This window comes from Megalops cyprinoides, chromosome 17 (assembly GCF_013368585.1).
Source record: "Megalops cyprinoides isolate fMegCyp1 chromosome 17, fMegCyp1.pri, whole genome shotgun sequence".
Taxonomy (NCBI): Eukaryota; Metazoa; Chordata; class Actinopteri; order Elopiformes; family Megalopidae; genus Megalops; species Megalops cyprinoides.
In genome coordinates, this window is record NC_050599.1 from 31104371 (window position 1) to 31128174 (window position 23804).

The following is a 23804-nucleotide window of genomic DNA, read 5'->3' on the forward strand; positions in this document are numbered from 1 at the left end:
AAAGGAATCAATAAGGTTAACTATAATAGATTTTTTAGGGTGAGTTCAGTCTGTAAAACAAGAGGACATAAATGGAAACTAGTTAAGAGTAAGTTCCGCACTGATGTAAGGAAATATTATTTTACACAAAGAGTTATCAATGCATGGAATAGGTTGCCAGGTCATGTAGTTGAGGCAGAGACCCTTGCTGTGTTCAAGTCTAGATGCAGTTTTGGATACTCTTTAATTAAGAAATGGCGATCTTAGTTGGGCCGAATGGCCTGTTCTCGTCATCATATGTTCTTATAACCTTATAACCTTATATTAAGTTTATCTGTTGTGTACCTACACTATATTTGGAAATACTTTGACAAACCTTTCAATATGTGAATCTGAGCAGAAGTGTGTTGATAAAAAGTGATAAACAGAATATTGGCCAGGGGTTACATGCCAAAATTAAAATCAGAATCGGATCATAAGGGACACCTCATAGATTATGAATCCAATGGTGAAGAGATTGGCACCCAGCTTGCGTTCTTTACGACGGTTCATCTGCATTAGTGCCACAACAAAAGTGCAGGCAACGTCATTATCTTCAGGGTCATCATCCTCCTCCAGAAGACGCAGGCGGTACTGTGGGTTTGTCCAGAATGTGTCTAAAATAGACCATATGAGAGGCTTATGAGAGACAAATCAGAAGTTTAAGTGACTTAGCTATATAGCTACATATTGAGCAGAATGCAAGAAGGTTAAAATGTTAAAATATATGAACTGTCTTACTACTGAATTATCTGGAATGCAAATATGTAAGTACATGCACATGTAGTACACACATCCTAAACTTGTATATCCACATTTGTTCCTTAGGTTTGTTAATATGAACAGTTGTGTCCAAATGTTGGCAGATGTACACACAGTTCATGAGCAAAACTATTTCCTTCTGGTTGAATAAGGAAAGGTATACAGAGCAGAGGAACAGTTCTATCATGATTCCCTTTCTCAAGCTTTTTCCTTCAGTTTCAATCCCTCCTCATTGCTAGAATGTCTGGGAATAAGAAAAACACTGCTTCAACATATGAAGTGCTCTCTAGTGAGCACCTGAAACCATCCTTACACATCTCTGCAAATACTGTACTTCTAGCAAAGTAGACCAGGGTCTGGTCCACAGCTCCTGCAGTTAAGCTTGTAGCTTTCCCTGGAAACCCCCCACTCTGCGCAATTTAGTGGTCTAGTTTTGTTGCTTTAGCTTGTACTTGTTGGGAGATTGTTAGTGCTACTTTCACAAATTATGATGATTTGGATTGTTCATTGTTGCTCTGTTTGCAGAATAAACAGTATAATGTAGCAGCTTCAGATACTTATGGTTTGGAAACCCCCCAGACTAACAGAAAATTAATCTAATGATCTTGGCATTCCAGTCTCATCAGGGGAGCTACATGCAATGCTGGAGACCTGTGAAATACCAGGTCCAGGAGCAATTCCCCTGGTACTATTGCTATACTTGAGACATACAAACACTTGAGACTCTATATGTTAAATGCAATCAGTCATTGAAAAAGCCTCCTTTCTTGACACCAGCTAAACACCACCTTTACAATATATCTGTAATACCTAATAAAGATCACACATAATGTGCAAATTTCAGCTGATTTCTTGATCAGCTCTGATGTGAAACTGTATGTTAAGGTCCTGGCTTTTAATGCAGCAAAACAAGTGGGTAAATTAGTGAACCTTGATCAGTTTAGCTTTCTGAAAGGATGCCTTTCTGCTAATAGTGTAGATCATTCATTACATATAATACATTTTGCAAGGGAGTTGGACTCCCTATGTATTGACTTGTGTATTAGCATTGGTTTTTCATTAGGTGCAGAATAAGCTTTTTAACAGATGTGAGTGGAAACATCATTGGATAGTAATGGAGAGATTTGGTTTAGGTGAAAATTTTCTGTTGTGTGTGTATTGTATTATCTATCTGCGTAGTTTCAATTAATGGAGGACAGTACACTCTGCACCTTTTAGGGCATCTCGATAGGCCCACCCATACTGCCCAGGCCCGTGCCTATGAACTCTAACTCAAGCCTTAAGGGAAACAAATCAGACAACATGCAGCTTTCCCAGTCCAAACACAGTCTTCTAAACATACCAGTTTGCTGCTTGCTAATGGCATTTCACTATACCACTCTGTACTGCGGACAGTACTCAGTTTCACCTCATCGACTGGATCACTGTCATGCCAATAATCACAATAATGCATACGCTATCATGTGCTATTGCTTGCGTATGTTATTCTGTACTTAAAATTTATTCTAAGGATACTTTGGTGAGATGAATGATACCTGTTTACACAACTATGTTTGTTAGTATTTTTATGATAGTAAACAGCTTTGGTTACAATGTCCTAAATCAGTCAATAGCAATAGAAGATGGAATATATGTCCTTCAAATTGCAGTCGACAGAAAGTAGTTCTGGTTGCTATGGGAACCTGCCTGGATAGTTCCGACAGCCCCCGGCTGAACAGCCCCGCACCCAGCGGCCCTCATTCACAGATACTGTCCACTTATGGATCTTGTCTTCCTCCAGTGCATCAGGGGTGAGGTTGCAGATCTCAATCTTAGTAAAGTTCTTTTTAAAGTCCCCAAAGGACATCCTGCAAAGGATGGATTCAGAAAAGGTATAAGAAGACTAAGGTTGAAAAAGGACTTGGGAAAATGGTGGCAACGCATAGTTCAGAGTATAAAAGTGTGTGCTACAGACACCCTAAGCTCACTCACCAGAAGTCCCCATCTTCAGTGTTATGATGCTTCAGCCTCTCTCTGTCCACCTGTGAGATGGATGCCCACTCCCTGGAACTGTGCACAGCATTCACTCAGATACAGGGGACATCCTACACCTTATACTTGCTAAAATAGTTTCCATTAATGACCTAATATGATGATCCCTTAAGAGATACAAAAATGCACAATAATATTTTATTCATGGCCTCAGTGCTTTTTATGAGTGTTTGTAAAATATGTTAGGCAGTTACACAAGATGGCAACCCGTGCATTAGTGTCTGTCTCAAAGTGTCACTTACCTGTCACTCCAAGGCCCGTTCCACTCCACCTGGCCCCAGGGGTTCCGTAGTCTCACTAGCTGAACTTTCGTCTTCTTGTGATCAGCCTTTGTCACCTGACCAACAAGTAAAAGTGCAACATATGTAATACTTCATAGTAGTATTTGAATGAAATAAGTATGAAGAGTTAGCATGGAGATTTAGACCCTTCACTCCATACCAGAGCACCAGTTAGTTCAGCACATCACTATTCCCATAGAGGCACTAGTCATTTGGAAAGGATAGCTTACATTCCTCAGATAATATAATTAATTATTGCAAGGTTAAGTTCCAATCTTCACTGTATTCCACCTATCCTATGTTCCTATGTGGAGGTCCTGTTTCCTCACCTCCACTACTCCTGTGACAGAGTAGGCATGGCCTTTGACAAGTCCATTAGGCATTCTGGTTTCTGAGCGGTCTGGAACCAAGGACTGTGGGACAGAGGAAAAGAAGCTATACACATATGTAGCACCTGAAAGGCTGATCGACCTTTTGTCTACATAACAGCACTGTTTCATAGTGAAGAGCAATTTTAGGATTACATTTTTAGCCACATGTTTCTGAAATTACCAAGGAGATCTATTAAGGAAGGTGTTAATACAGGGAATGAAAGTGATACCTACCCCAGCTAGCAGATCCCCAGGCTTGCTCTTCTGGGCATCAGTGATCATCTTGTCAATAAGGGAGCCCAGCACATTTGGAGGGGGTGAGAATCCCAGTGTATCCTGCACTCAGCACCAGATAGGGAAGATGAGCATATACTGTGTGAGAATCCCAGTGTGTCCTGCACTCAGAACCAGATAGGCAAGATGTGTATATATTGTGTGTATATACACACACACACAAACACACACACACACACACACATGTTTTTGTGTCATACCATTTTCTAAGAGTGCTCTTAGTTACTCCTGGCTGGCCCCTCAAATGGTGTGCTGATGTGCTGATGCAGAAGAGGGGAAGTACTCACATCAATGGAGCAGCCCATGAGGGAACCCCTCTCCAGGGCTTTCCTCATAATCTTGTATAGATCTTTAGGTGCTTCCTTTATTTCATAGAACTCTGTCACGCCGCCTGTGAAGTCTTCCATGGCCTCTGTGGTGTTGCCACCCTTCAGTGCCTCATAAGACCCATGCAGCCTAACACAGGAGCAGGATGCTGTGAGAAGGTTTCTCTGCAGATGAAAACTGCACACTTTGGCCAAGCAACTGAACTTTACAATGCAAAGTTAATATAGGATGAACAGATGTCTCAAAGTCATCTTTAATACTGCATTCTATCAGTTCTACAGTATATCTACTTGTAAATTAAGTTTTTGGTTGAGGTGTATCCATTTTGCTTTTCTTTTTGCTGATGCTGCTTCCTGCTGCCTGACTCACTTGACACCAATGTTTCTTTGCTGATTGCTAATTGCAAGTTTGCCTTTCAGTTTGTGTTTCATATTTTACTTAAAATACATGTTCTCAGTGACAGCTACAGCAGCCTATTTGTCTCAAAAAACCTTTGACATTGGATACAACAAGCAGATACAACCAAGTCTGGACTCACCATAGACACGGGACCACAAATTCCATTCATCCATATGTAGATCACTGAACAGTCCATTACAATAAGACTTTGATTTTGGACCTCACTCCTCTCTTTTGAGTGAAAGTATCTTTCAGTATCTTTCAGTATCAGTATCTTTAGTATGGAGAACAATATCTTTCACTTATTTTAAATAAATAAATGAATAAATAAATGTTGACAACAAATAAATAAAAAAAGTTGACAACAAATGTATTCATAAATAAATACATGGTTTATTTATTGATTTAATTCAGCTGGTCTTACATTCCACTTAATTTATTGTAGACTCAAGAGTCTTGAGAATTGATGTTGACTTGCTATGAAGTGACAGCCATGTTGCACAAAAAAAGTGCTAGAGACTTGCGTTTGTCAGGGAAAGAATGTCTTGTTTCGCCTGGAGGGTTTCATGGAAGATTTAGGTCAGCTGAGATTGATGTAGCTGAGGTAAAATACACTAACCACATAGATAGCAAAATAGGAAGCTTCTCAAAGATCTTTTCTTTTTCAACTTTTACACAGCTGGTTAGCTAATAGCATAGCTGGACTCAGTTACTGAAATGTGTTGTGTTGTGGTTTTTTTTAATCTGTTCCAAATAAACCATCCCAAAGCCTTTGTTTTTGCTTCACAAGTTCAAAGTTCAAAGTTTTTTAGTTGTCACATGCCAAGGTACAATGTACAGTAAGCAGTGAAATGATGGTTGTCTGCTGTTGGTAAAGATGCTACCATTTACTGGGTTTCTGGGCAAAACGCATTATGGGACAGCTGAGGTGGACTTACTAAGTTCACAATGTCTCCTACCGTAGAGAAAAGTAATAAGTCTGAGACCGGTAACCTGTGACTCCAGAGTGGTGTGCTACTCTTTGCCTGCCCCCTCTGGCACCAAAGTGAGCAATTAGCAGTCCTACAAAATTGCCTATTATTAGACTTGTAAAATAACATCTCGAAACACACGAACAACAAATACAATAACAATAATATTAATGATAAAATCTGGCTACACATCCCTCATTCACTTACGCTAGTGAGCTGATCACCAACAGTCAAATGTGGTTTCAAAATTACACGCATTAGCAGACTGGGTATTAGTGTAGCATAGTGGTTAAGGAGCAGGACTCATGACCCAGAAGTTGCTGGTTTGATTCCTCGCTGGGGCACTGCTGTTGTACCCTGGGACAAGGTACTTAACTCATAATTGCCTTAGTAAATATCCAGCTGTATAAATGGATAACATTGTAAAAAACTGTAACCTATGTACTGTAAGTCGCTCTGGATAAGAGCGTCTGCTAAATGCCAATAATGTAATGTAAAGCAAACTTTAGCCTTGGTATTAACTAGCACATCTGGCTAAAGTCAGTTTAACTAGCTTGCTAACGTTTCCTGATAATGTGAAATGACTATGTTATTACCTGTTGGTTTACAAAAATAGTTATCTGTCTTATGTAGGTTGGTCTGGACGTTAATATAGAAGTAGCATATACATCCTTCATGTCAGGTAAAATTGTATGTGCTGGCTAGTCAGCCAGCAAACTGAAGTGATTTTAGCTGGTTGTCAACTATATAATGGCAGATCTAGCTTGCAAACTAGATAACTAGTAAATGATCACGATCACAAACAATGATAATTTTTTGGTTATCTTAAATATATTCTCACACTAAAACAATCACTTTAACTGACTATTAAATGAATTGCATAATCACTAACATCAGTTACTTTAGCTATTATCTTATTTCCTTATATTAGCCTGTATATTTTGGAAGTAAATTAGCATTAACTGGTATTGAACATGGAATAATCCTTGATAACTAGCTTTTCTACTCTTCAAAAGTTGCAGCAGTGAGTTAGGGGTGCAGATTCTTTTCATACAACACTGTTCCTCACTGTGTTTTCTACACAGCTCCGAGTTCAGGCCCTGGTTCTATTATGTCTAGTCTACTGTAACTCCCCTCTTGCTTGTCTCCCTGCCTGTGCCATCAGCCCCCTGCAACTAATCCAGAATGCAGCTGCATGACTACTCTACAACCTCACTAAATGTAGTCAAGTCACAGCCTTCCTCATTCACTGGCTTCCTGACAGCCCCTTCATACCTCTGATCAGTCTTCAGAACTTATGCACCAGCTAAATCATTATGGTTTGCAACCCTGGGGCAACTCACTGTCCTCTCCTGACAGGGTTGCTGCTCTCAGACACGATGTCAGTCTGTACTGGTCCCCCCGGGGGGAGTGAACTTCCCACGGAGGACAGGACAGCAGAATCACTAGCCATCTTCTGATGGAGACTGAAGACCCACCTCTTCAGACTGCATCTCAGTCACACTCCGATCCCCACCCCTAGCACTTGCTACTTGTATTATGTTCCCCTTATTTGCTTGTAGTATCGCTATGTGTTATGGATATTGTGATCTGGTGACATATATGGTAGTGTATGTACTTGGCTTCTCCTACTTTTCTAGGCTGTCTAGTCAGGTTGCACAAGTTTACTTGGGGTAGGGCTTCAGTAATGTTATGCTCACACTCACTGGGATGGGAGTGTTGTTGCTGATCAGACTCTGTTGTTCATCCAACGTGAATGGTTATACTTCTGTACTTTTGTGCTGGAGGTTGCTCTAGATAAGAGCTCTCCTGAGTGTAGCTCTCCTGTGTTAGTGTCTCTTTGCTGGTTTCTTGTCAAGTACCAAACCGATTTCAAGGTACTTCTCTTGAAGGTCTTGTACCTTCTTATTTCACAGAACTGCTCCCTCCCTATCAGCCCACATAACTGCTTCATTCACAAAATTCTGGTTATGTGGTACTTTCTAACGTATCAAAAAGTTCAGAAGATGGTAGAGCATTCTCCTACAGAGCGCCAGTCTTGGATTAATCTACCCAAGCATACCAAAGAGTCAGACTCTGTCTCAATATTTAAGTCTAAGCAAAAAACTCACCAATTTAGTCTGTGCTACCATAAACTGTAGTCTAGATGCAGACCTGGAGAAGAAGATAGCCATAGAGCCATACAGTGCCACAAACCTTTCTTACTGTCAGTCCTCACTGCTCAGGCATCGCAATTATGGCCAGCTAACTGTGATGGGGTGGGCTGGTTTGAGTGCCTTCCTATAGCTGTGCACATTCTCTGCTTCTGGCCTATTAGTTATATTGCTATAATTGGTGGTGATTCTTGTCCATGTCTCTGTGCCCTTGTATCTTTTATTGCTCTTAAAAACTGGTGGCTGTGTTCGAATCACATGTATGCATTTGTCTACTCCCATATGATTGCCTTATGATAATCTATGAGATGTCCATCTGCCCTGGGACCTGAGGCCTCAACCTGCTACAGAGCCAAATCTTTCCAGTTCCCCAGCATGCCATTAGCTTACCACAACACTGATATGAAAACATTAAATGTTCAATATCCACAAGCCATGGGGCTATGCTTAAAACCACCAATGGACAACAGATGCTCCTATAGTTTGTTGCTGACCATATCCCAAAACATTAACAGACTACTAATTAATTTCATGATGACTTACTCACTCACCACTATATAAATGCGTAGAATTGATTCTTGAATTGAAAGATTTTCCATGAGTTTCACTCAATTACTTCTTTGTTAGCTGTCAGGGAGTAATTTTCAGGTTTTCCCAGATTGACCTTTCAGTTTTTGGATTCCTGCTGGAAAATGTCTGTACAGCACTTTTTGACAACCTTGGTTGTAAATTGCACTACATTAAATAAAAATGGCTGTTGTTGTAGGTTCTTTGCCATTTTTTATTGTTTAACCTCGAAGCCTCCAACATCAACAATTTTATCCTCATTAAAACGTTTTAGAATCTACAGTCTATCGTGGGAAATCAGCTGTGTGAGTTGGCCAGGTGTCATGGAAAACAGATCATTAAGCAAGATGCTTGTTTGCATTACTGCTATTCAGTCAACAATGTAATAGGTAAGTTGAGGTAAGTTTCAGCAGTTCAAATTATCCTCAATTGTCTGAACAGCTGGGGTGAAGCTGAGGTCTGATATGTTCAGAGGAATATTAATGCGGAGGTATTTGATAGCACTTATGGCGTTTTGTGGGCTACAACATCCATTTGGCTTCTTTCAGGGGCTGTGGATTTATTTCAGTTTAACAGGTAGTCTTGAAATATGTGAGATTATCAACTTTTTATATTGAGATTACTAAATGGTATATCATGTACATATAAACCGATTGTGAATAAGCCTGGTCCTGAACACTGTAAGTGTCTCTGCTTCCACCACAAATCCTGGCAAGACATCCCATGCATTTATAACTCACAGAGGTATCAGTATGAACTTCCACTTGTGTCCTTTTGTTCAGACAGAGACAATGCAGAGATAAGCTTCTGTAGTCAACTTGATATATCACTTCTAAAATTTTTAAAACATAATCAAATCTCCCCTGATTTTCCTTCCTTCTGGACTAAGAAGATAAAATGTCTTGGGTCTATCTTATTAACTTGTCTGGAACCCCCTCTGATTTATTAAGCATAATGTCCCTGTGCGAAAACCATGCTGACGGTTTCTCTCCTGGCATAATTCTAACCTATCCCTTATCATGCATTCCAGTGATGGAGTGAATGCACATTCTAGTTTTTTCACTGTGAAAGGCTTTGAAGACAGGCTGGTAGATGATTTGTATAAAAGTTTTATCGGGAAAAAAACAGGTGTCTAAATTCCTAAGTTGTACATAGGAAGTAGTTTGAATTGACTTCATAGAATTCCTTTTAAAAACACCAATCAGCACATGTTTGTTGATTGGAAAACCTATGTGATTAGGACAGATTAACCCCTAGAACCCAAAAGCTGAAAATTGTAGCCATATGAGCTTACCTCATTCTCTGCCGAATATCTCAGACATGTTTCCGTGTATAAATTTCCTGTTTGTTTTGCTGGGTACAGGAAGCTTGTCACTATCAATGTGTCCAATACATCATCAGTAAGCATAAAATTGGCTCTGCAATAATGGTGTAAAGTATGCCTCATTTACTTAAAAAGAACTCTGTTTAATATCTCGGTCATTTCAAGAAGCCGAAACATGTTTTGTTATGTACAAGAAATGTGTATCTTATATGCTGTTCAATCAGATTTCTGTTACAACAGGACTGTATACAACAAAGATGTAATTTCTGCCTATTGATAGCTGAAGTGTATTCAGATGCATGTATTCCTCAGTGTATTCTGAGATCCCTCAGCTCAGCTGATCACACAGACAACAACACAAAATTCACTGATCATTGGAAGCCTTTTTGTTCTATTTGTAATATAACTGAAATATGAACAGATTTATTATTACAGCTATTTATATGGGGTGCCGTTTAGGAAAAAATAATCCACTTAGCGTGTATATATATTGGATTGGTTTGCACATATATATATCGGTTTGATGTGTACATGTATTGGGTTTTCATGCACGCATATATTGGTTTGTCATTTTTGTTTGTCATTCAAGCAGATATTGGTGTGTCGTTTACACATCTATTGGTTTGACATTTACACACCTATTGGTCTGAGTGTCATTTATATTGGTTTGATTTACTTGTATTTTGGTTTAATATGCGTATGTATTGGTTTGTCATTTACTTATGTATTAGTTTCGCCATTAATGATTGTATTGATGCATTGTCATTGATGCATCTATTGGTTTCATTGTCTCTTATATTGGTTCTACTCACTCATGTATTGTATTTGATGTGTTTATGGATTGGTTTGTCACTGACACATATATTGGTTTGTCATTTACATTTGTATTGGTTTGGCTTTTTCACATCTATTGATTTAAGTGTCACATATATTGGTTTGCTATTTATGCATCTATCGGTTTAATTGTCTTTTATGTTGGTGTCATTCACTCATGTATTGGCTTGATGTACTGAAGTATTGGTTTGTCATTTTCGTTTGTATTGGTTTGTCATTTACGCACTAATTTGTCTGAGTGTCATATATATTGGTATGCTATTTACGCATCTATTGGTTTCATTGTATCTTATATTGGTTTCATTCGCTCAGGTATTGGTTTCATGTGCTTATGTATCGGTTTGCTACTTACACACCTGTTGGTTTGAGTGTCATTTATATTGGATGGATGTGCGTATGTATTGGTTTGTCATTTACGACTGCATTGGTTTGTCATTGACACACCTCTTGGTTTGTCTTTGACGCATGTATTGGCTTGTTCATCAGTTTGCCATTACAGTCAGGCACGATGAAGGCAGCTTAATTTCGCTGATAGTTTTAGAGTTTTTAGTCAAAGTATATATGTACACAAATAAAAATGTCTAGTATTAAAATATTAAAAATATTATTTTTCACATTTAATTAATTTACATAAGTGCATTGTCCCATACTTAAGATTTTTTTCTTTTTCGAATAATTATCAGGCACATGATTTTCACTGCATAAGCCAGGACCCCACATTGGCGTCCGTAGAGATCATAGGTTTTCGATTTGACGTGCGTCTGCGTAGTTCCCATATTGGAGCGGTCAAGATCCGCTCGGAAACAAATACAATGTGTATTGAGAGATTCAGACTTCTCTACAAAATCGACTGTAAATAGCTTAATTCTGTACTGATTTTCATGAAATTTGGTTTAGTTATAAATGTGGGAAATTGAACATGATACTGGTAACTTATTGGAATTAAATTCAGTTGCTGGGGGTGGATCTAATCAGCTCTATGCCAAAACATTAACCTTCTGAATAGCCACAACTTCCTCTGGGACATGCAGGCTCCGATCAATGAATAGGCAACAGCAAAGTGTGATTTATTTAGAATTTAAGCTTTTGTGAGTTTCTCCAAAAATGTAGATTTCTACATCTCTGTAAAACTATACTGTTTCAAGGATTTTAATCCTTAGAACAACAGGTGATCACATGTTGCTGAAAAGGGTGAGAGGGAGAGGAATTGATTTGGTCCAAGACAGGGAACTACTTTGACTCTTACTTAGTTGTTCTAGAGCCCAATTACTTTATGTTTACATATGACTGCACTGTATATCTGAACATTGGTCTCAAACACATGACACACTACATTGTAGGTAGTATTGTATTATTATATTATAGAATTGTATTGTAGTATTACTATATTATATTATATTACATTATATTTATTATATTATATTATAGTATTGTATTGTATGTGTCAGTGTCTAAAGTGAATCAATGAAGATGAAAATAAAATATTTGAAATTAACAATATTTGTGACATTGTTTGTGTAATGGCAACTGTCCAGCCTGCAGAAGTGGACTTATCATATGTGTACGGATGAACTGACTGGATGTTCTTCTCTTAACTGGAGTCTGGGGAACAAAAATAGTCTTATTTATTTTATTAATGAGCTGATTTAATTATTAATACAACAGCAAGCAACCAGGTGGCTTTATAACAATATAATACATATAGAAATCTATCTATCTAGAAATGACAAACCAATAGATGCGAAAATGACAAACCAATATAAACGTAAATGACAAACCAATATAAACGTAAATGACAAACCAATATAAACGTATCCAATTCTTCAATCCTCTTCTTATGCCACTCCAGCTTCTCTTTTAGAAAGTTCAGTTCTTGTTTCTCCTTGTTAAGAAGCACTGTTGCAGTAGGGACTAAGTCAGAGGGATGTAGTCTACAATCAAAACTTGAATTGTCTATACATCCTGAATATAAAAGGCCTTTGAAGCAATGTATGTGATATATTTTATCCGGCCTATAGAGTACAGAGGTGGGTACATCATCACTGGTTCTTCGCTGGTGTCGGAAGTAAATTCCCCATGGAAAATTACAATGGGCTTCACACACTATCTATCTGTAAGTTCGGATTCATTTCAGGAGCTGGGAATTTCCTGAATTAACCTGTTCGGTGTGAGGATATATTTGGACTCATCAAATGTTTTGATATTTTCCGAAAATGTTAAGATTTAAGACTTGTAGTTTGTTTTGTAGTCCACTTTTCAAATGACATATCCAATAGAGCAATGCGGGGGGAACGTCCTGACAAATCAGATACCACCATCTCATCTGGACATTCTGGGATCTTCAGTTTGGAAACCGTTGGCTCTGAACCCACCCACCTAGGTTTGCTAGTGGAAGACACAGTAGCAAAGACGACGACAGTTGGTAGTTAGCTAGCAAACAAACAACCGTAATCATTATAAAATGGTTCAGTGCTTTGTCCCGGACTGCAGCTACCATACATATGTGAACAACTGCAAATTTTTCAGGTTTCCAAAATGCCCCACGGCATAGTTTTACATTATGGAAACCGTGAAGGGTATCACTGTAAGCATAACATCAGAGAGACGTCTATCAAATGTAGTTAACTGAATGTGCATTTTCACTCAAGTCGAGTGCCCAAACCCACGTGTAAGCAGAATTATCTTTTTGATTACACATCAAGGTGTTTCCAACTCTGTTGATATGTCTCAAAGGCTTCGGGCGTTTTTCATCATTCAAATCGTGGGCTAACAATCAGTCCACTTAGCAAGCTCGATGGGTGAATATGTGGTAACCTGACTTTGCTAGCTAGCTAGCTGGTTAGCTATGCTACCTAACATTACACTGGCCTACACTCACTGACACCCTGTAGGTCTTATCCCTCATGCTCGCACTGACCAAACCGGTGATATGGCCCTCAAAACAACTGAATTCCTCCACATGCCCTGATTTATGATGGTTTTTGCCCCGGGTCTCATCCTTAAAGAGGAGGAGAATATGACTAAGCAACACCATTGCTGCTAACGAAGAGCTTGCTATTGCTGATATTGATGACTGCTAAAGATGAGCTTGCAATTAGCTGCTATAGCGATAGCTGATAGCGATGATTAGCCACACTCTAACTAGCAAGGACGGAGAACGGGAATGAGAAAGCTCTGTGGTTTCATGGGACTTGTAGTTTTCGACCCGATTTCACCCCCATACAACCTGAATGAGAGCGAAGCAAAATTCGCTGCAATGGAAGCATAGGGTCGGCCTTATACATGGACCCACCCCACCAGAAAAGGAAAAGAAAAAAACACTTTAGATCGTTTTTTGGAGCAAAGACTACTGTAAGTATGGTAGATGATAGTGATAGGTGTGTGTGGATTTATTTAGCAACCACTTTCACGTTAGTCATCTTTTGAATAATTTGGCAACAGCAATTGTAGCCTAGGCTATTAGCTAGCTAGTTTATGTACTGTTGAAACTACTGTATGTTAAATAAAATTTGATTTCAGGATACACTGAATATGTTGATAACTCAGGGCTCCCGCTCGTTGACACAACAGATTAACTGGGACAACACAGCTAGCTACAGCAGTTGTTTAAAAAACACTGGGCTAAAAAACATTAAGTTCATAAGGTAACCGCCTTTGCAAATCAAGGATGTAGGAAGTATGGGCTACTCACCGCACGCTATTTTCGATATCAAATTCTCTATAGCCTACTATTGAACAGTATGCTGTTTGAGTATGTCGTAAATGTTCATATATAACGTTAGCTTGTTACTTACATTATATGGACAAAAGTATTTGGCAACACCTGTTTTTCAGGGTTTGGGCTAGGCCCCTTATCTCCAGTGAAGGGTAATCTTAATGCTTCAGCATACCAAGACATTTTGGACAATGCTATGCTTCCAACTTTGGAGCAACAGCTTGGGGAAGGCCCTGTTCTATTCCAACATGACTGTGCCCCAGTGCACAAAGCAAGGACTATAAAGACATGGTTTGATGAGTTTGGTGTGGAAGAACTTGACTGGCCCGCATAGAGCCCTGACCTCACCCCATCAAGCACCTTTGGGATGAACTGGAACGGAGATTGCGAGCCAGGCCTTCTCTTCCAACATCAGTGTCTGACCTCATAAATGCTCTACAGAATGAATGGGCACAAATTCCCACAGAAACACTCCAAAATCATGTGGAAAGCCTTCCAAGAAGAGTGGAAGCTGTTATAGCTGCAAAAGGGGGACCAACTCCATATTAAAGTATATGTATTTGAATACAATGTCATTACAGTCCCTGTTGGTGTAATGGTCAGGCATCTGAATACTTTTGTCCATATAGTGTATTTTGCTGATCGTTAATGAACAAGCTAATGTTAGCTAGCCAGCTGTTTTGTCACTGGCATATTGCTGAGGTAAAGTTAGTAGTGATGTGCAGTTTGTAAACAAACAAATCTTTGAGGTGAACTGAGTGTACTGAATCGCTAGTCTAAAAGATTCGTTCCTTCCTCTTTGCAAACATGCACGCTGATTAGCTGGCATAGCAGCTATAACTCTCCCTCCAGTGGATATTAACTATGCGGTCTGTCCATGAAGCAGCCTATCACAAAACTGTATCAGCAGTATGTTCATGACGACAACTAGCCAATGGCTGAAATGCTGAAACACTCAAAGCACCTCCCACTTGCCATGTCAGCACAGTGGCTCAGTGACTATGCTGACCATGGTGACTACACCCTGTTCCACCCACGGTGTAAGAAGGAGCGCTACCGCAGGTCATTCATCCCGACTGCGGTCAGACTGTTTAATAATACCATTGGGCAATAAACTCCATCACTCAGTAAACCAATACTATGGTGTAGCTCTCAATTTTCTACTTCACTGATCATATATAGGTTGCACTCAGTGCTCATTTCTGCACTGTATTTTTTTTTTACTTTTAATGTACATATATTGACCATTTTATTTTATTGATTCTGACTTCTTATATATATATATATATATATATATATATATATATTATTTATTTATTTATTTTTTTGCTTTTTCTTTTGTATTTTTGTATTTTTTTTAACTTATTGCACATTGCCACTTTTGCCTTTCTATCTCTGTCTTAATGCTGCTGTGACAAGTGAATTTGGGATCAATACAGTTCTTAGATCTTATCTTATCTTACAGCATATGACTGTCTCTGGAAGACTCGAAACACCCCCATTGTGTACTGTGTACTGAATGACCTGATGTACTGTTGACAAGTTCTCAGTACAACAGTTCCTCCAGACTCCAAAGGTTCTCTGATTATGCTGACGATGTGGGACAATGCAAAAGAGCCAGTGACTACGAAGACTCTAAACTCCCCCTACTGACCTGATGAACTGTTGACAAGTTGTCAGTACAACAGTTCCTTCAGACTCCAAAGATTCACTGACTATGCTGACAAGTTCCCTGTACACCGGTTCCATTCCCCTCAAAAGAGTCATTGACTATGTGTTGCCAGAATAGCTAGTTCTCAGTATAGCAGGCTTGGGCTACATCCACCGTTCACTGTGACGATGCAAAAGGAATCAGAGCGCTTCCGTGACATTATTATAGGAATTATAGGAAAATATTATTAAATATTATTTTGCTCATCTACCTAGAATATTATTTTATTTTTACAGTTTTAACAGTAGCATATTTTAGGTGCGCACAATGTATCATAGTTCTTGTTTATCACAACTGCAATTTTACGTAGGCTACGATTTATTTATTTATTTAATTTATTTAATACTTTGCGGCTGCACGATTGTTTGAATAGCATGGTGCAGTTTCACGTAACGAATATTACAATTTAATTATTATTAATTTCATTGACATTTGATTTCTCACATGCTGTTTTGCCGCAGAGCAGGCTAATAACAGACATGATGTTTGGAACAATGTAGAGTAATTTTTAAAATGCAATAAATCTATTTACAGATTCGTGTATGCCGCCTGATCGGATATGGAAATGAATCAGTAAGTTGAACATTCAAATCATTTTATTGTGCTGAACGAAAAGAACCGAATCACTAAAAAGAATCATTTTGAACACCACTAAAGGTTAGTATCAACTAGCTAGCTAGTAGCCTAATACTGGTTGGAGAATTATGTGCTTATGTAACCTGAGCATTCAAAGTATCACAGCTCAGTAAGCTATGCTGAAAACCAATTTCTGTGTCAACTGTTGCGTTAGCTTGCTGGGCAATAACATTAATGTAAATGGACACCTAAATGTTTAGACCAAATAGATGACTACCAGCCTTATTTCAAGCCATCCTAATATTGTTTTATTCTTCAATCAAGATGTATGCTCTGTGGTGGAAAATTAGGCATAAGCATTGCCACTTTCACCCCACCAGAGGAAAGCGGAGCTTGACGTGATACGATTAAACTTGTTAGTTGGTGGAGATAACTAGGTATTGTCATTGTAATATTAGCCACAAGTGTATGTTAAGGTGGTTATTTGCTCTTATAAGCACTACCATTGCTCAGGGTTATTCTAGTTCATGAAACACTGCTTCGGGGTCATCTGAGGCAAGAAAAACAGAAGAGTGGTACCAGTAAGGGTTGGCCCTGGCAAATTGGCCAGGTGCCTGAAGCTTTAAAAAATGACATTCAGATGCGGCCTGGAAATAATGGGAAATTCCAGGCTGTGTTTAGAAATAAAATAAATGAAGATGGAATATTAAAAAATTGGCAAGCGGTGTGACCCAGAAATAATTCAAACCCAGACTGCTTTTAATAATAAAATAAATGGGGATGTGTAGAAAGTGTAAAGAGTGTGTCGAAAAATGGCGAGAGAAGGAGGGACCATACGGGAGGTTTGAGTTTAAGGCCCATAACGGGTGGAGCCAGGAAAGATCATAAAAGAAGGATGCATTTAGGGGGTTTTTCAGACGGTTTTGGTGAGTGACTGATTGACTGACTGCTCTGCAGACCAGCCCGGTTTACTGTATGTGAGTTGTAGCATATACAATAAACCTTTTGCATCAGACTCTGAGGAATATTCTCTGTATTTACTCTCTGCGATTCTTTTATGACATTGATTGATTTTGAGTTGTTACAGCACAATTGTGGAGGGAGCCACCGGTCTATTCGGCCCAGACTGGAAGGGGTTTTTCCCACAGCTCCTTTAAGGACTGGGATTATGTATATAGACCTAAAATTCATAGCAAGTTGTCCCCCCCCCCCATCAAGCTGTCTCCTATGCCCTTGGTCACAGGTAGTTTTTTTTTAGCCTAGCTTGATAATTTTCAGTTATTTTCAGAGGAAATGTCGAAGATGAATCGTAAATGAATATTGATCACGAGTGCCGGGTGTTCAACGAACAATGGACTGATCATTTTCTTTTCCAGTTTTGCAGATTTACAGCTCTTTTCCTAATTTAAATGTAAAATGTGTATTGTTCAATATGCACATTTGGCTTTTCCCTCCTTTTTCAGAATGTTCCTCATTCAAACCTTATGTATTACACTACTTGCACTAAAATGGTTGAATAAAATGATGATAATGGTTGGAATGCTTAAGAATTAGTTTGATTTTTTTACTATTATTATGTTTTATTATGTTTTCTATTATGTTTTATATATTACTTTGACAGTATGCCATGGCAATGTAAAATAAACCCAGCTAACAATTGTATATAAACAGATTGAAATATATCATTACATGTAATGGGTTAATATTCAACTAAAGTAGACCTGTTGTTGCCCACAGAACTATTTACTGTTACTGACATACTCCAGCCCTCGCAATGAGCCAGGCAGAGTGATCTGGCCCCCCTAAGAAAAAGTTTGGGGAACCCTGCGTTAGACAAAGAAAAAACCAAACCAAAAGAGATTTTGGCGCTAGAGTGAGGGAAAATAAAAGATCCAACCGCAGACCATCATATAGAAACATCCAATCACAGACAAATTTTTTGATGATGTGCGCCACAGTCCCACTACAACCATGTTACTGACAGGAGGACAGAGCGCGTTTTTCTTCTGAAGAATCATGGATGATCCGGATGGAGCAGAATCCTTTCCCTCTGCTACCTCTGCGGCTAGTACCCATCCAAAGAGGTGCCCAAGGAAGAGACTGGACAGTTTGAATAACTATAAGCCAAAGATGTCAACAGATGAGTGAGGCAGTAAGATTTTCATGTTATTTTATTACCTAGCCAGCTAATTAAACTGTTCGGGAGCTAGCTAACGTTACCTGACCTTACTTGACTGGGTAGCAGGTAGCTAGCTCGCCACAAACATTATCAATTGTTAGGTTACTAGCTAGCTAAAATGAGCTATTACACTGTAAAAAATGTCTGTAGATTATACGGTAGACAACTGTAAAACCACAACAGTAAAAGACCGTAAACTCTGAAAAGGTTGAAAACAGTTTTCATAACAGTGAAACACCGTATATATTTATATATATATATATTTATCAGCCAAAACAATAATTTTTACATATCTTTTCTGGAAAGAGTACATTAATCGACTGTTAAAAACTCTTGCATTTGTTCATAACAAAAACATGCCATAATATATAAAACAGTCAACACATTCATTTTTACCAAACACCAACAGTTGGGTCAGTGTGCGTCGGCAGTCTGAGTTTGTTGGCGTTTGTTGGATAGAGTTGGATAGAGTTTGTGGAGTTGGTGGAGTTCTACATGTCCACTTGGGTCTGGTGAAGTTGGAGAATGTCTGACCAGTGTAGACCGTTTTCCAACAAACTACAACATTCTGAGAGCATGTTCCCATAACAACTAGCCTATATCTGCATGCAGAATTACCAAGCACACAGTTGTCTTTGATGTCGATATATTTACAGCTGTGCATCACTCACTCACATTGTAGTTTTGCATTTGAAATGGCTGGTTTCTGGGCCGAGGAACACGAAGAACACCTGATTGAGTTGTGGGAAGAGAAACCCCAACTCTATGACATAAAGACCCAGGCGTATTCCAACTGTGATAGCAAGATCAACGCGATCAAACACATTGTGGAGAAACTGGAGACCTCTCGTGAGTAACCTGTTAACGCTAGGTAGCCTAGCTAGCTTGTTAGGTTGTTAAGTTTCATGACATTCAGTAGCCATTTCAGCATCAAAATACCAAAGTCCTTTTTTAAGGAAAATATAGGCCTACGTTAACAATTATTTTTAAAACAGGCCTACATACAAAAATTGAGGATGTGGAAGAAGCGCCTGAATTCAAAAATGTTTTCATCAGTGATCGGTGCATTGCATTTTCCTGTGTTTTTTTTTTTTTTTTTAAGCAACGGTTATAACTTCATGCAAGTTAAGCTGGTATCCCACTTCTCTCCCGTGCCTTTTTTATGGACTTTGTAGACCAGTGGTGTCCAAACCTCTCCTGATTCAAATGATCAGTTTGTTATTCAGTAGCTTCAGGAGTTCGTTACGAATTGATCATTTGAATGTTGGAGATGGTAGTTTTAGTGAGTTGTATCTCACTAAAACTAGAAATGTGTGTATGTTTTACATAAAATTACAGGGACAGCATCTTATTCCAGTATCAACTATTCAGACCATTGTGGAAGAGATGCAAAATATACATCAGCTGGGACAGACATATACTTTGAATAGGTTAAACTCGGTTCTGAAAGATTTGTCAGTTTCGGATAAAAAAAAAAAAACTTTCACTTTCTTTCATCATCTGTTGGGGCATTCAGCTGGGCCCAGTTGAAAACGACCATGTTACTGGTGGAAGTTCTCCTTGATCCTTCCACGTGGACTAGTCTCTGCATCCAGTCAGAACAGTTATGGTGAGCGATTCCATACAAACAGTCTGCTTATTGTAATTATGGTTTAGTGTAGTGGTTTATACTGTAAACTTAGAAATTTAAGCTGTGGCAAGTATCTCTCTCTCATCTTTGCCTTTCTCTTTTTCCATCTGCTTTCTTTCTTCTGCCAACTGTGGGAAGTATCCCTGATCTCCTCCTTGTCTTTGATTTTCCCTTTATTCTTCTGCCTGTTCACCTCACGTTATCTCTCTCTCCAGCTCCTCACTGTCTTTAAGTTCATCTCTGGCGCCATACTTCTATGTTTCTTTGTAAGCGTCACATCTTCAGATGGTTTAAAGTTGAAATGGACATTTACACTTTAATGTTGTAAAAATGTAATAGAATTCCACTGTTACTATGGCACCATTCTTAAGTTAGGCTGGCAGTTATTAACGTTGTTCAGCATTAACGGTAGCCTATATTTTGCCTACAAATCTTTTTGTAAAATCTAAAAAATGTATACTTTTAGAGGAATATGGGAAAAGAAAATTAATCTTAAGGAGTGAACTCAATCCGGCTATAACAACAGCACACAAGAACAGAATGTGGGTGGAAATAACCGAGAAAATCAATTCCTGAAATCTAGCCATTAAAAGAACAGTACCAGAAGTAATGAAGAAATATGAGAATATATCTGTCTTGGCAAAGAAGGAACTAACCAACTTTCGAAAAGAGTCAACTGCAACTGGTGAGATAGCTATAGCCTAAGTCAAGTGAGATAATATCGATAAGCCTAGCAAACAAAATAGCATGTTCTAGTCTAAACCATTGAGCTATGTCATTGGTCTAAACAAGTCAACGTCACATTAACAGGAGGAGGACCACCCGCTGCAGAGTTATCCCAGACCACTAAGATGGTGCGGGATATTTTAGGGCCGGATTCACCGGTCCTGATCGGAATTCCAGGCGGGCTTGAAAGTGAATCTGTTGCAGAGGAGTTTAGTCTAGCTTTGTAATAAACTTAGCCTAGCATTTAAAATAATTCTAATCTCACATCTGTAGGGAAGAACAGTAACATTCTGCAGACAAAAGCCCAACAGATCACAGCATGGACCCTGAAGTTAGACCTGCTGCTAAGTAAGAAATTTACATAGGATATAAGATCTAATTATAGCCTATTTAGGTCTAGCATTCACAAGCTTTTGTGCATGTAAGTTTGCAGGCTCTTTTCCCTGTCACATTCCTACAGCCTAGGTATGTCATGTCTTTCAGAAAGCGAGTTACTAAGATGGACCTAAGGGAGGAGGTTGTGGAGCTGCAGAAGGAGGTCTTGCAGCTCCAGAGGGAAAAGCTTAAACTTGAAATTCAAAAGTTGCAGAAGGAGAAGGAAAACCAAGAGTTGTACCATATAATTTTAAATAATAAATTGCTCCAGCTCCAGAATTAAGGAAAAATAACGATCACAACAATTGAAGAATAATATTGCCATAACATCACAATTGAATAAATAAATTAGGTACTGACAGTATTGCTATGTCTTTTTTTTCTAATAGACCTATAGCTGCAGTAATAAGTTGTTTCTCATACAATGCGCAATAATAGCATAATACTAACACTACTAAGTTAATCTACAAAAAATGCATTGACTATTGCATTTCTGATGTTGTAGCCATCCATCTGCTCGTGTTCTTCACCAGGGTCCATTGGCTGTTCCACCTCTATTTCAGGATATTTCTTTGACATGTTGTATAGCACAACGCAAGCAATGATGATCCTGCAGGCCCTTGGTGGTTCAACGCGGAGCTCACCATGCAGGCAGTGAAATCTGCGTTTCAGCTGCCCAATGGTTCTCTTGATTATTGATCGCGTGGTTGTTAATGAATTGTTGTATCGTTCCTATATGGAGAATGGGGGAAGCTCAGCTGTAGCCTATAAACAGACACGTTATGATGTAATGTAATGATTTTTTTCATAGGCCTACCTGTGCTGCGTTGGCAGGATTCATAAACAGTGTCATAAGCCATGGTCGGCAAGGGTAACCACTGTCTCTCAGCAATATGCAATTATGTACACCTACCTCAAAATCCCGACCGAGTTTGCTTTCCCTAGGAATGCGAGCATCATGTGTGCTCCCAGGCCACGAAGCCACTACATCTCTTATTTTGCATTCATGGTCACATACCAGCTGCACATTTATGGAATGGAAGTTCTTTCTATTGACATACTGGTCTTCGTGTGTCAACCAACAGCTGGAGAACCGCTGGTACAGCATGGTTGCGCTGCGTTAGATGTGATAGATCGGCCTCTAAATCATTTGCCATTTCATATATAGATAGTCAGTTAAATCTGTATTTGAGAATTAACATATCATCTGTGGAATGATCCAGAGGGTTTTCCCTATCGCGAAACACTTGCCTAGGTACGTCCTCCTCTTCAATAACTTCAATAAATTCAGCCATAGTGCATTAAAGTTTTCGAGATGTGCCGGTAAGGTAATGTTTTTTGTCCCTTAACTAATCTAAGGGAAAACGGATGTTAAGGAACTTTATGCAATGCTTAACGGATTTTAAGGGATTACTTAAGGGGAAAAGCAATACCTAAGGGAAATCTTAAGACTTTTCATAATTTCACTCAAGGGAACCCTTAAATGGAACTTAAGGGTTTTTTTTTTAATTCAACACCCTTAAGTTTAAGGGACATTTAAGGGAAATTTAAGTGAAAGATTTCACTTAAGGTGTTTTATGCAACCGGGCACAGGCCCTGGCCAGTGGACCATGCACGCCTACAGGAGAGCAAGGACATGGAGGCCAATCAGCTGGCCCATCGGCTGCAGTTCATGGCAAGAGTGAGCGTTTTTCCACTTGGTGTCCTTTTTTGTTAATATCTAATGCAATACTTTGATATACAGTATATGTTAACGGTCTGAAACCAGGGGTCGGCAACCCGCGGCTCCCGAGCCGCATGCGGCTCTTTAGCCCCTCTCTAGTGGCTACGTAGCTTTGTCAAAAAATATGGAAGTGAATAACATTTTTTTACATTTTTTTGCCATCGTTGTAGGCCTAAAGTCATCCTTACATTATCCAATGTTCAAAATGTATTGCGTGATATTCCATTCGAGAACGATAAAATAACGCATGAACGCACAAACACACTACGGTAAACAAAGAACAACAACTGTATGCTTTTGGTGTTTCCTGAAGTCTCGCACAATAGACCAATACGTCCATGTCATCACACAGGGGGCTGGTAGCAGAAAGTGGCTTTGGCTCCCGTAGGTTTACATGCAAAATTCACGACTTTCTCAATGTTATTAAATAACTTTACCATGTTTATATAATGTTGGTATAATTTTTTTTTTGCATTGTAGCAGTCACATACTACCAAATATATTCTCACCAATATGATCACATGAGTAACTTTAGAGATTTATTTTAACGTGGGTTTTCCCCCATAAAGATAAAACCGCTACCTAGCTGCTAACTCTAGGTAACATTACTAGCCGGCAGATTCCCCATACAATCATATGGTCTTCCCCAAATCGGACACGTTTGCTTTACAATTTTTTTTTAATTGTAGGCGCACAGAATCGTTACTGTAGACTGATATGATTATAACGATAATATTCATCTGATAGATCATGTAAAATTATGAAATGTAAAATTACACGATGGTAACACAATAAAACACTGTCGAGAATGGTCAATTTTCTGTTGGTACCGGTTAG

General features: G+C 38.9%; 1 protein-coding gene across 3 annotated transcripts in view; it reads right to left on the bottom strand.

Moving 5' to 3' along the window:
* LOC118791806 (calpain-3-like) overlaps positions 1 to 23804 on the bottom strand; it is a 125509-nt gene that overhangs the window by 31678 nt on the left and 70027 nt on the right. For 2 of the 3 annotated variants that reach the window (XM_036549262.1, XM_036549263.1), the window contains 7 exons: positions 4045 to 4213; positions 3698 to 3799; positions 3422 to 3505; positions 3054 to 3148; positions 2752 to 2829; positions 2467 to 2627; positions 466 to 635 (listed from right to left, as the gene is read on the bottom strand). In XM_036549262.1, the coding sequence (XP_036405155.1) occupies positions 466 to 635; positions 2467 to 2627; positions 2752 to 2829; positions 3054 to 3148; positions 3422 to 3505; positions 3698 to 3799; positions 4045 to 4213 (859 nt within the window). Of the gene's footprint in view, positions 1 to 465; positions 636 to 2466; positions 2628 to 2751; positions 2830 to 3053; positions 3149 to 3421; positions 3506 to 3697; positions 3800 to 4044; positions 4214 to 23804 lie in introns of those variants that run through there. The other variant, XM_036549265.1, reaches the window with a different exon arrangement.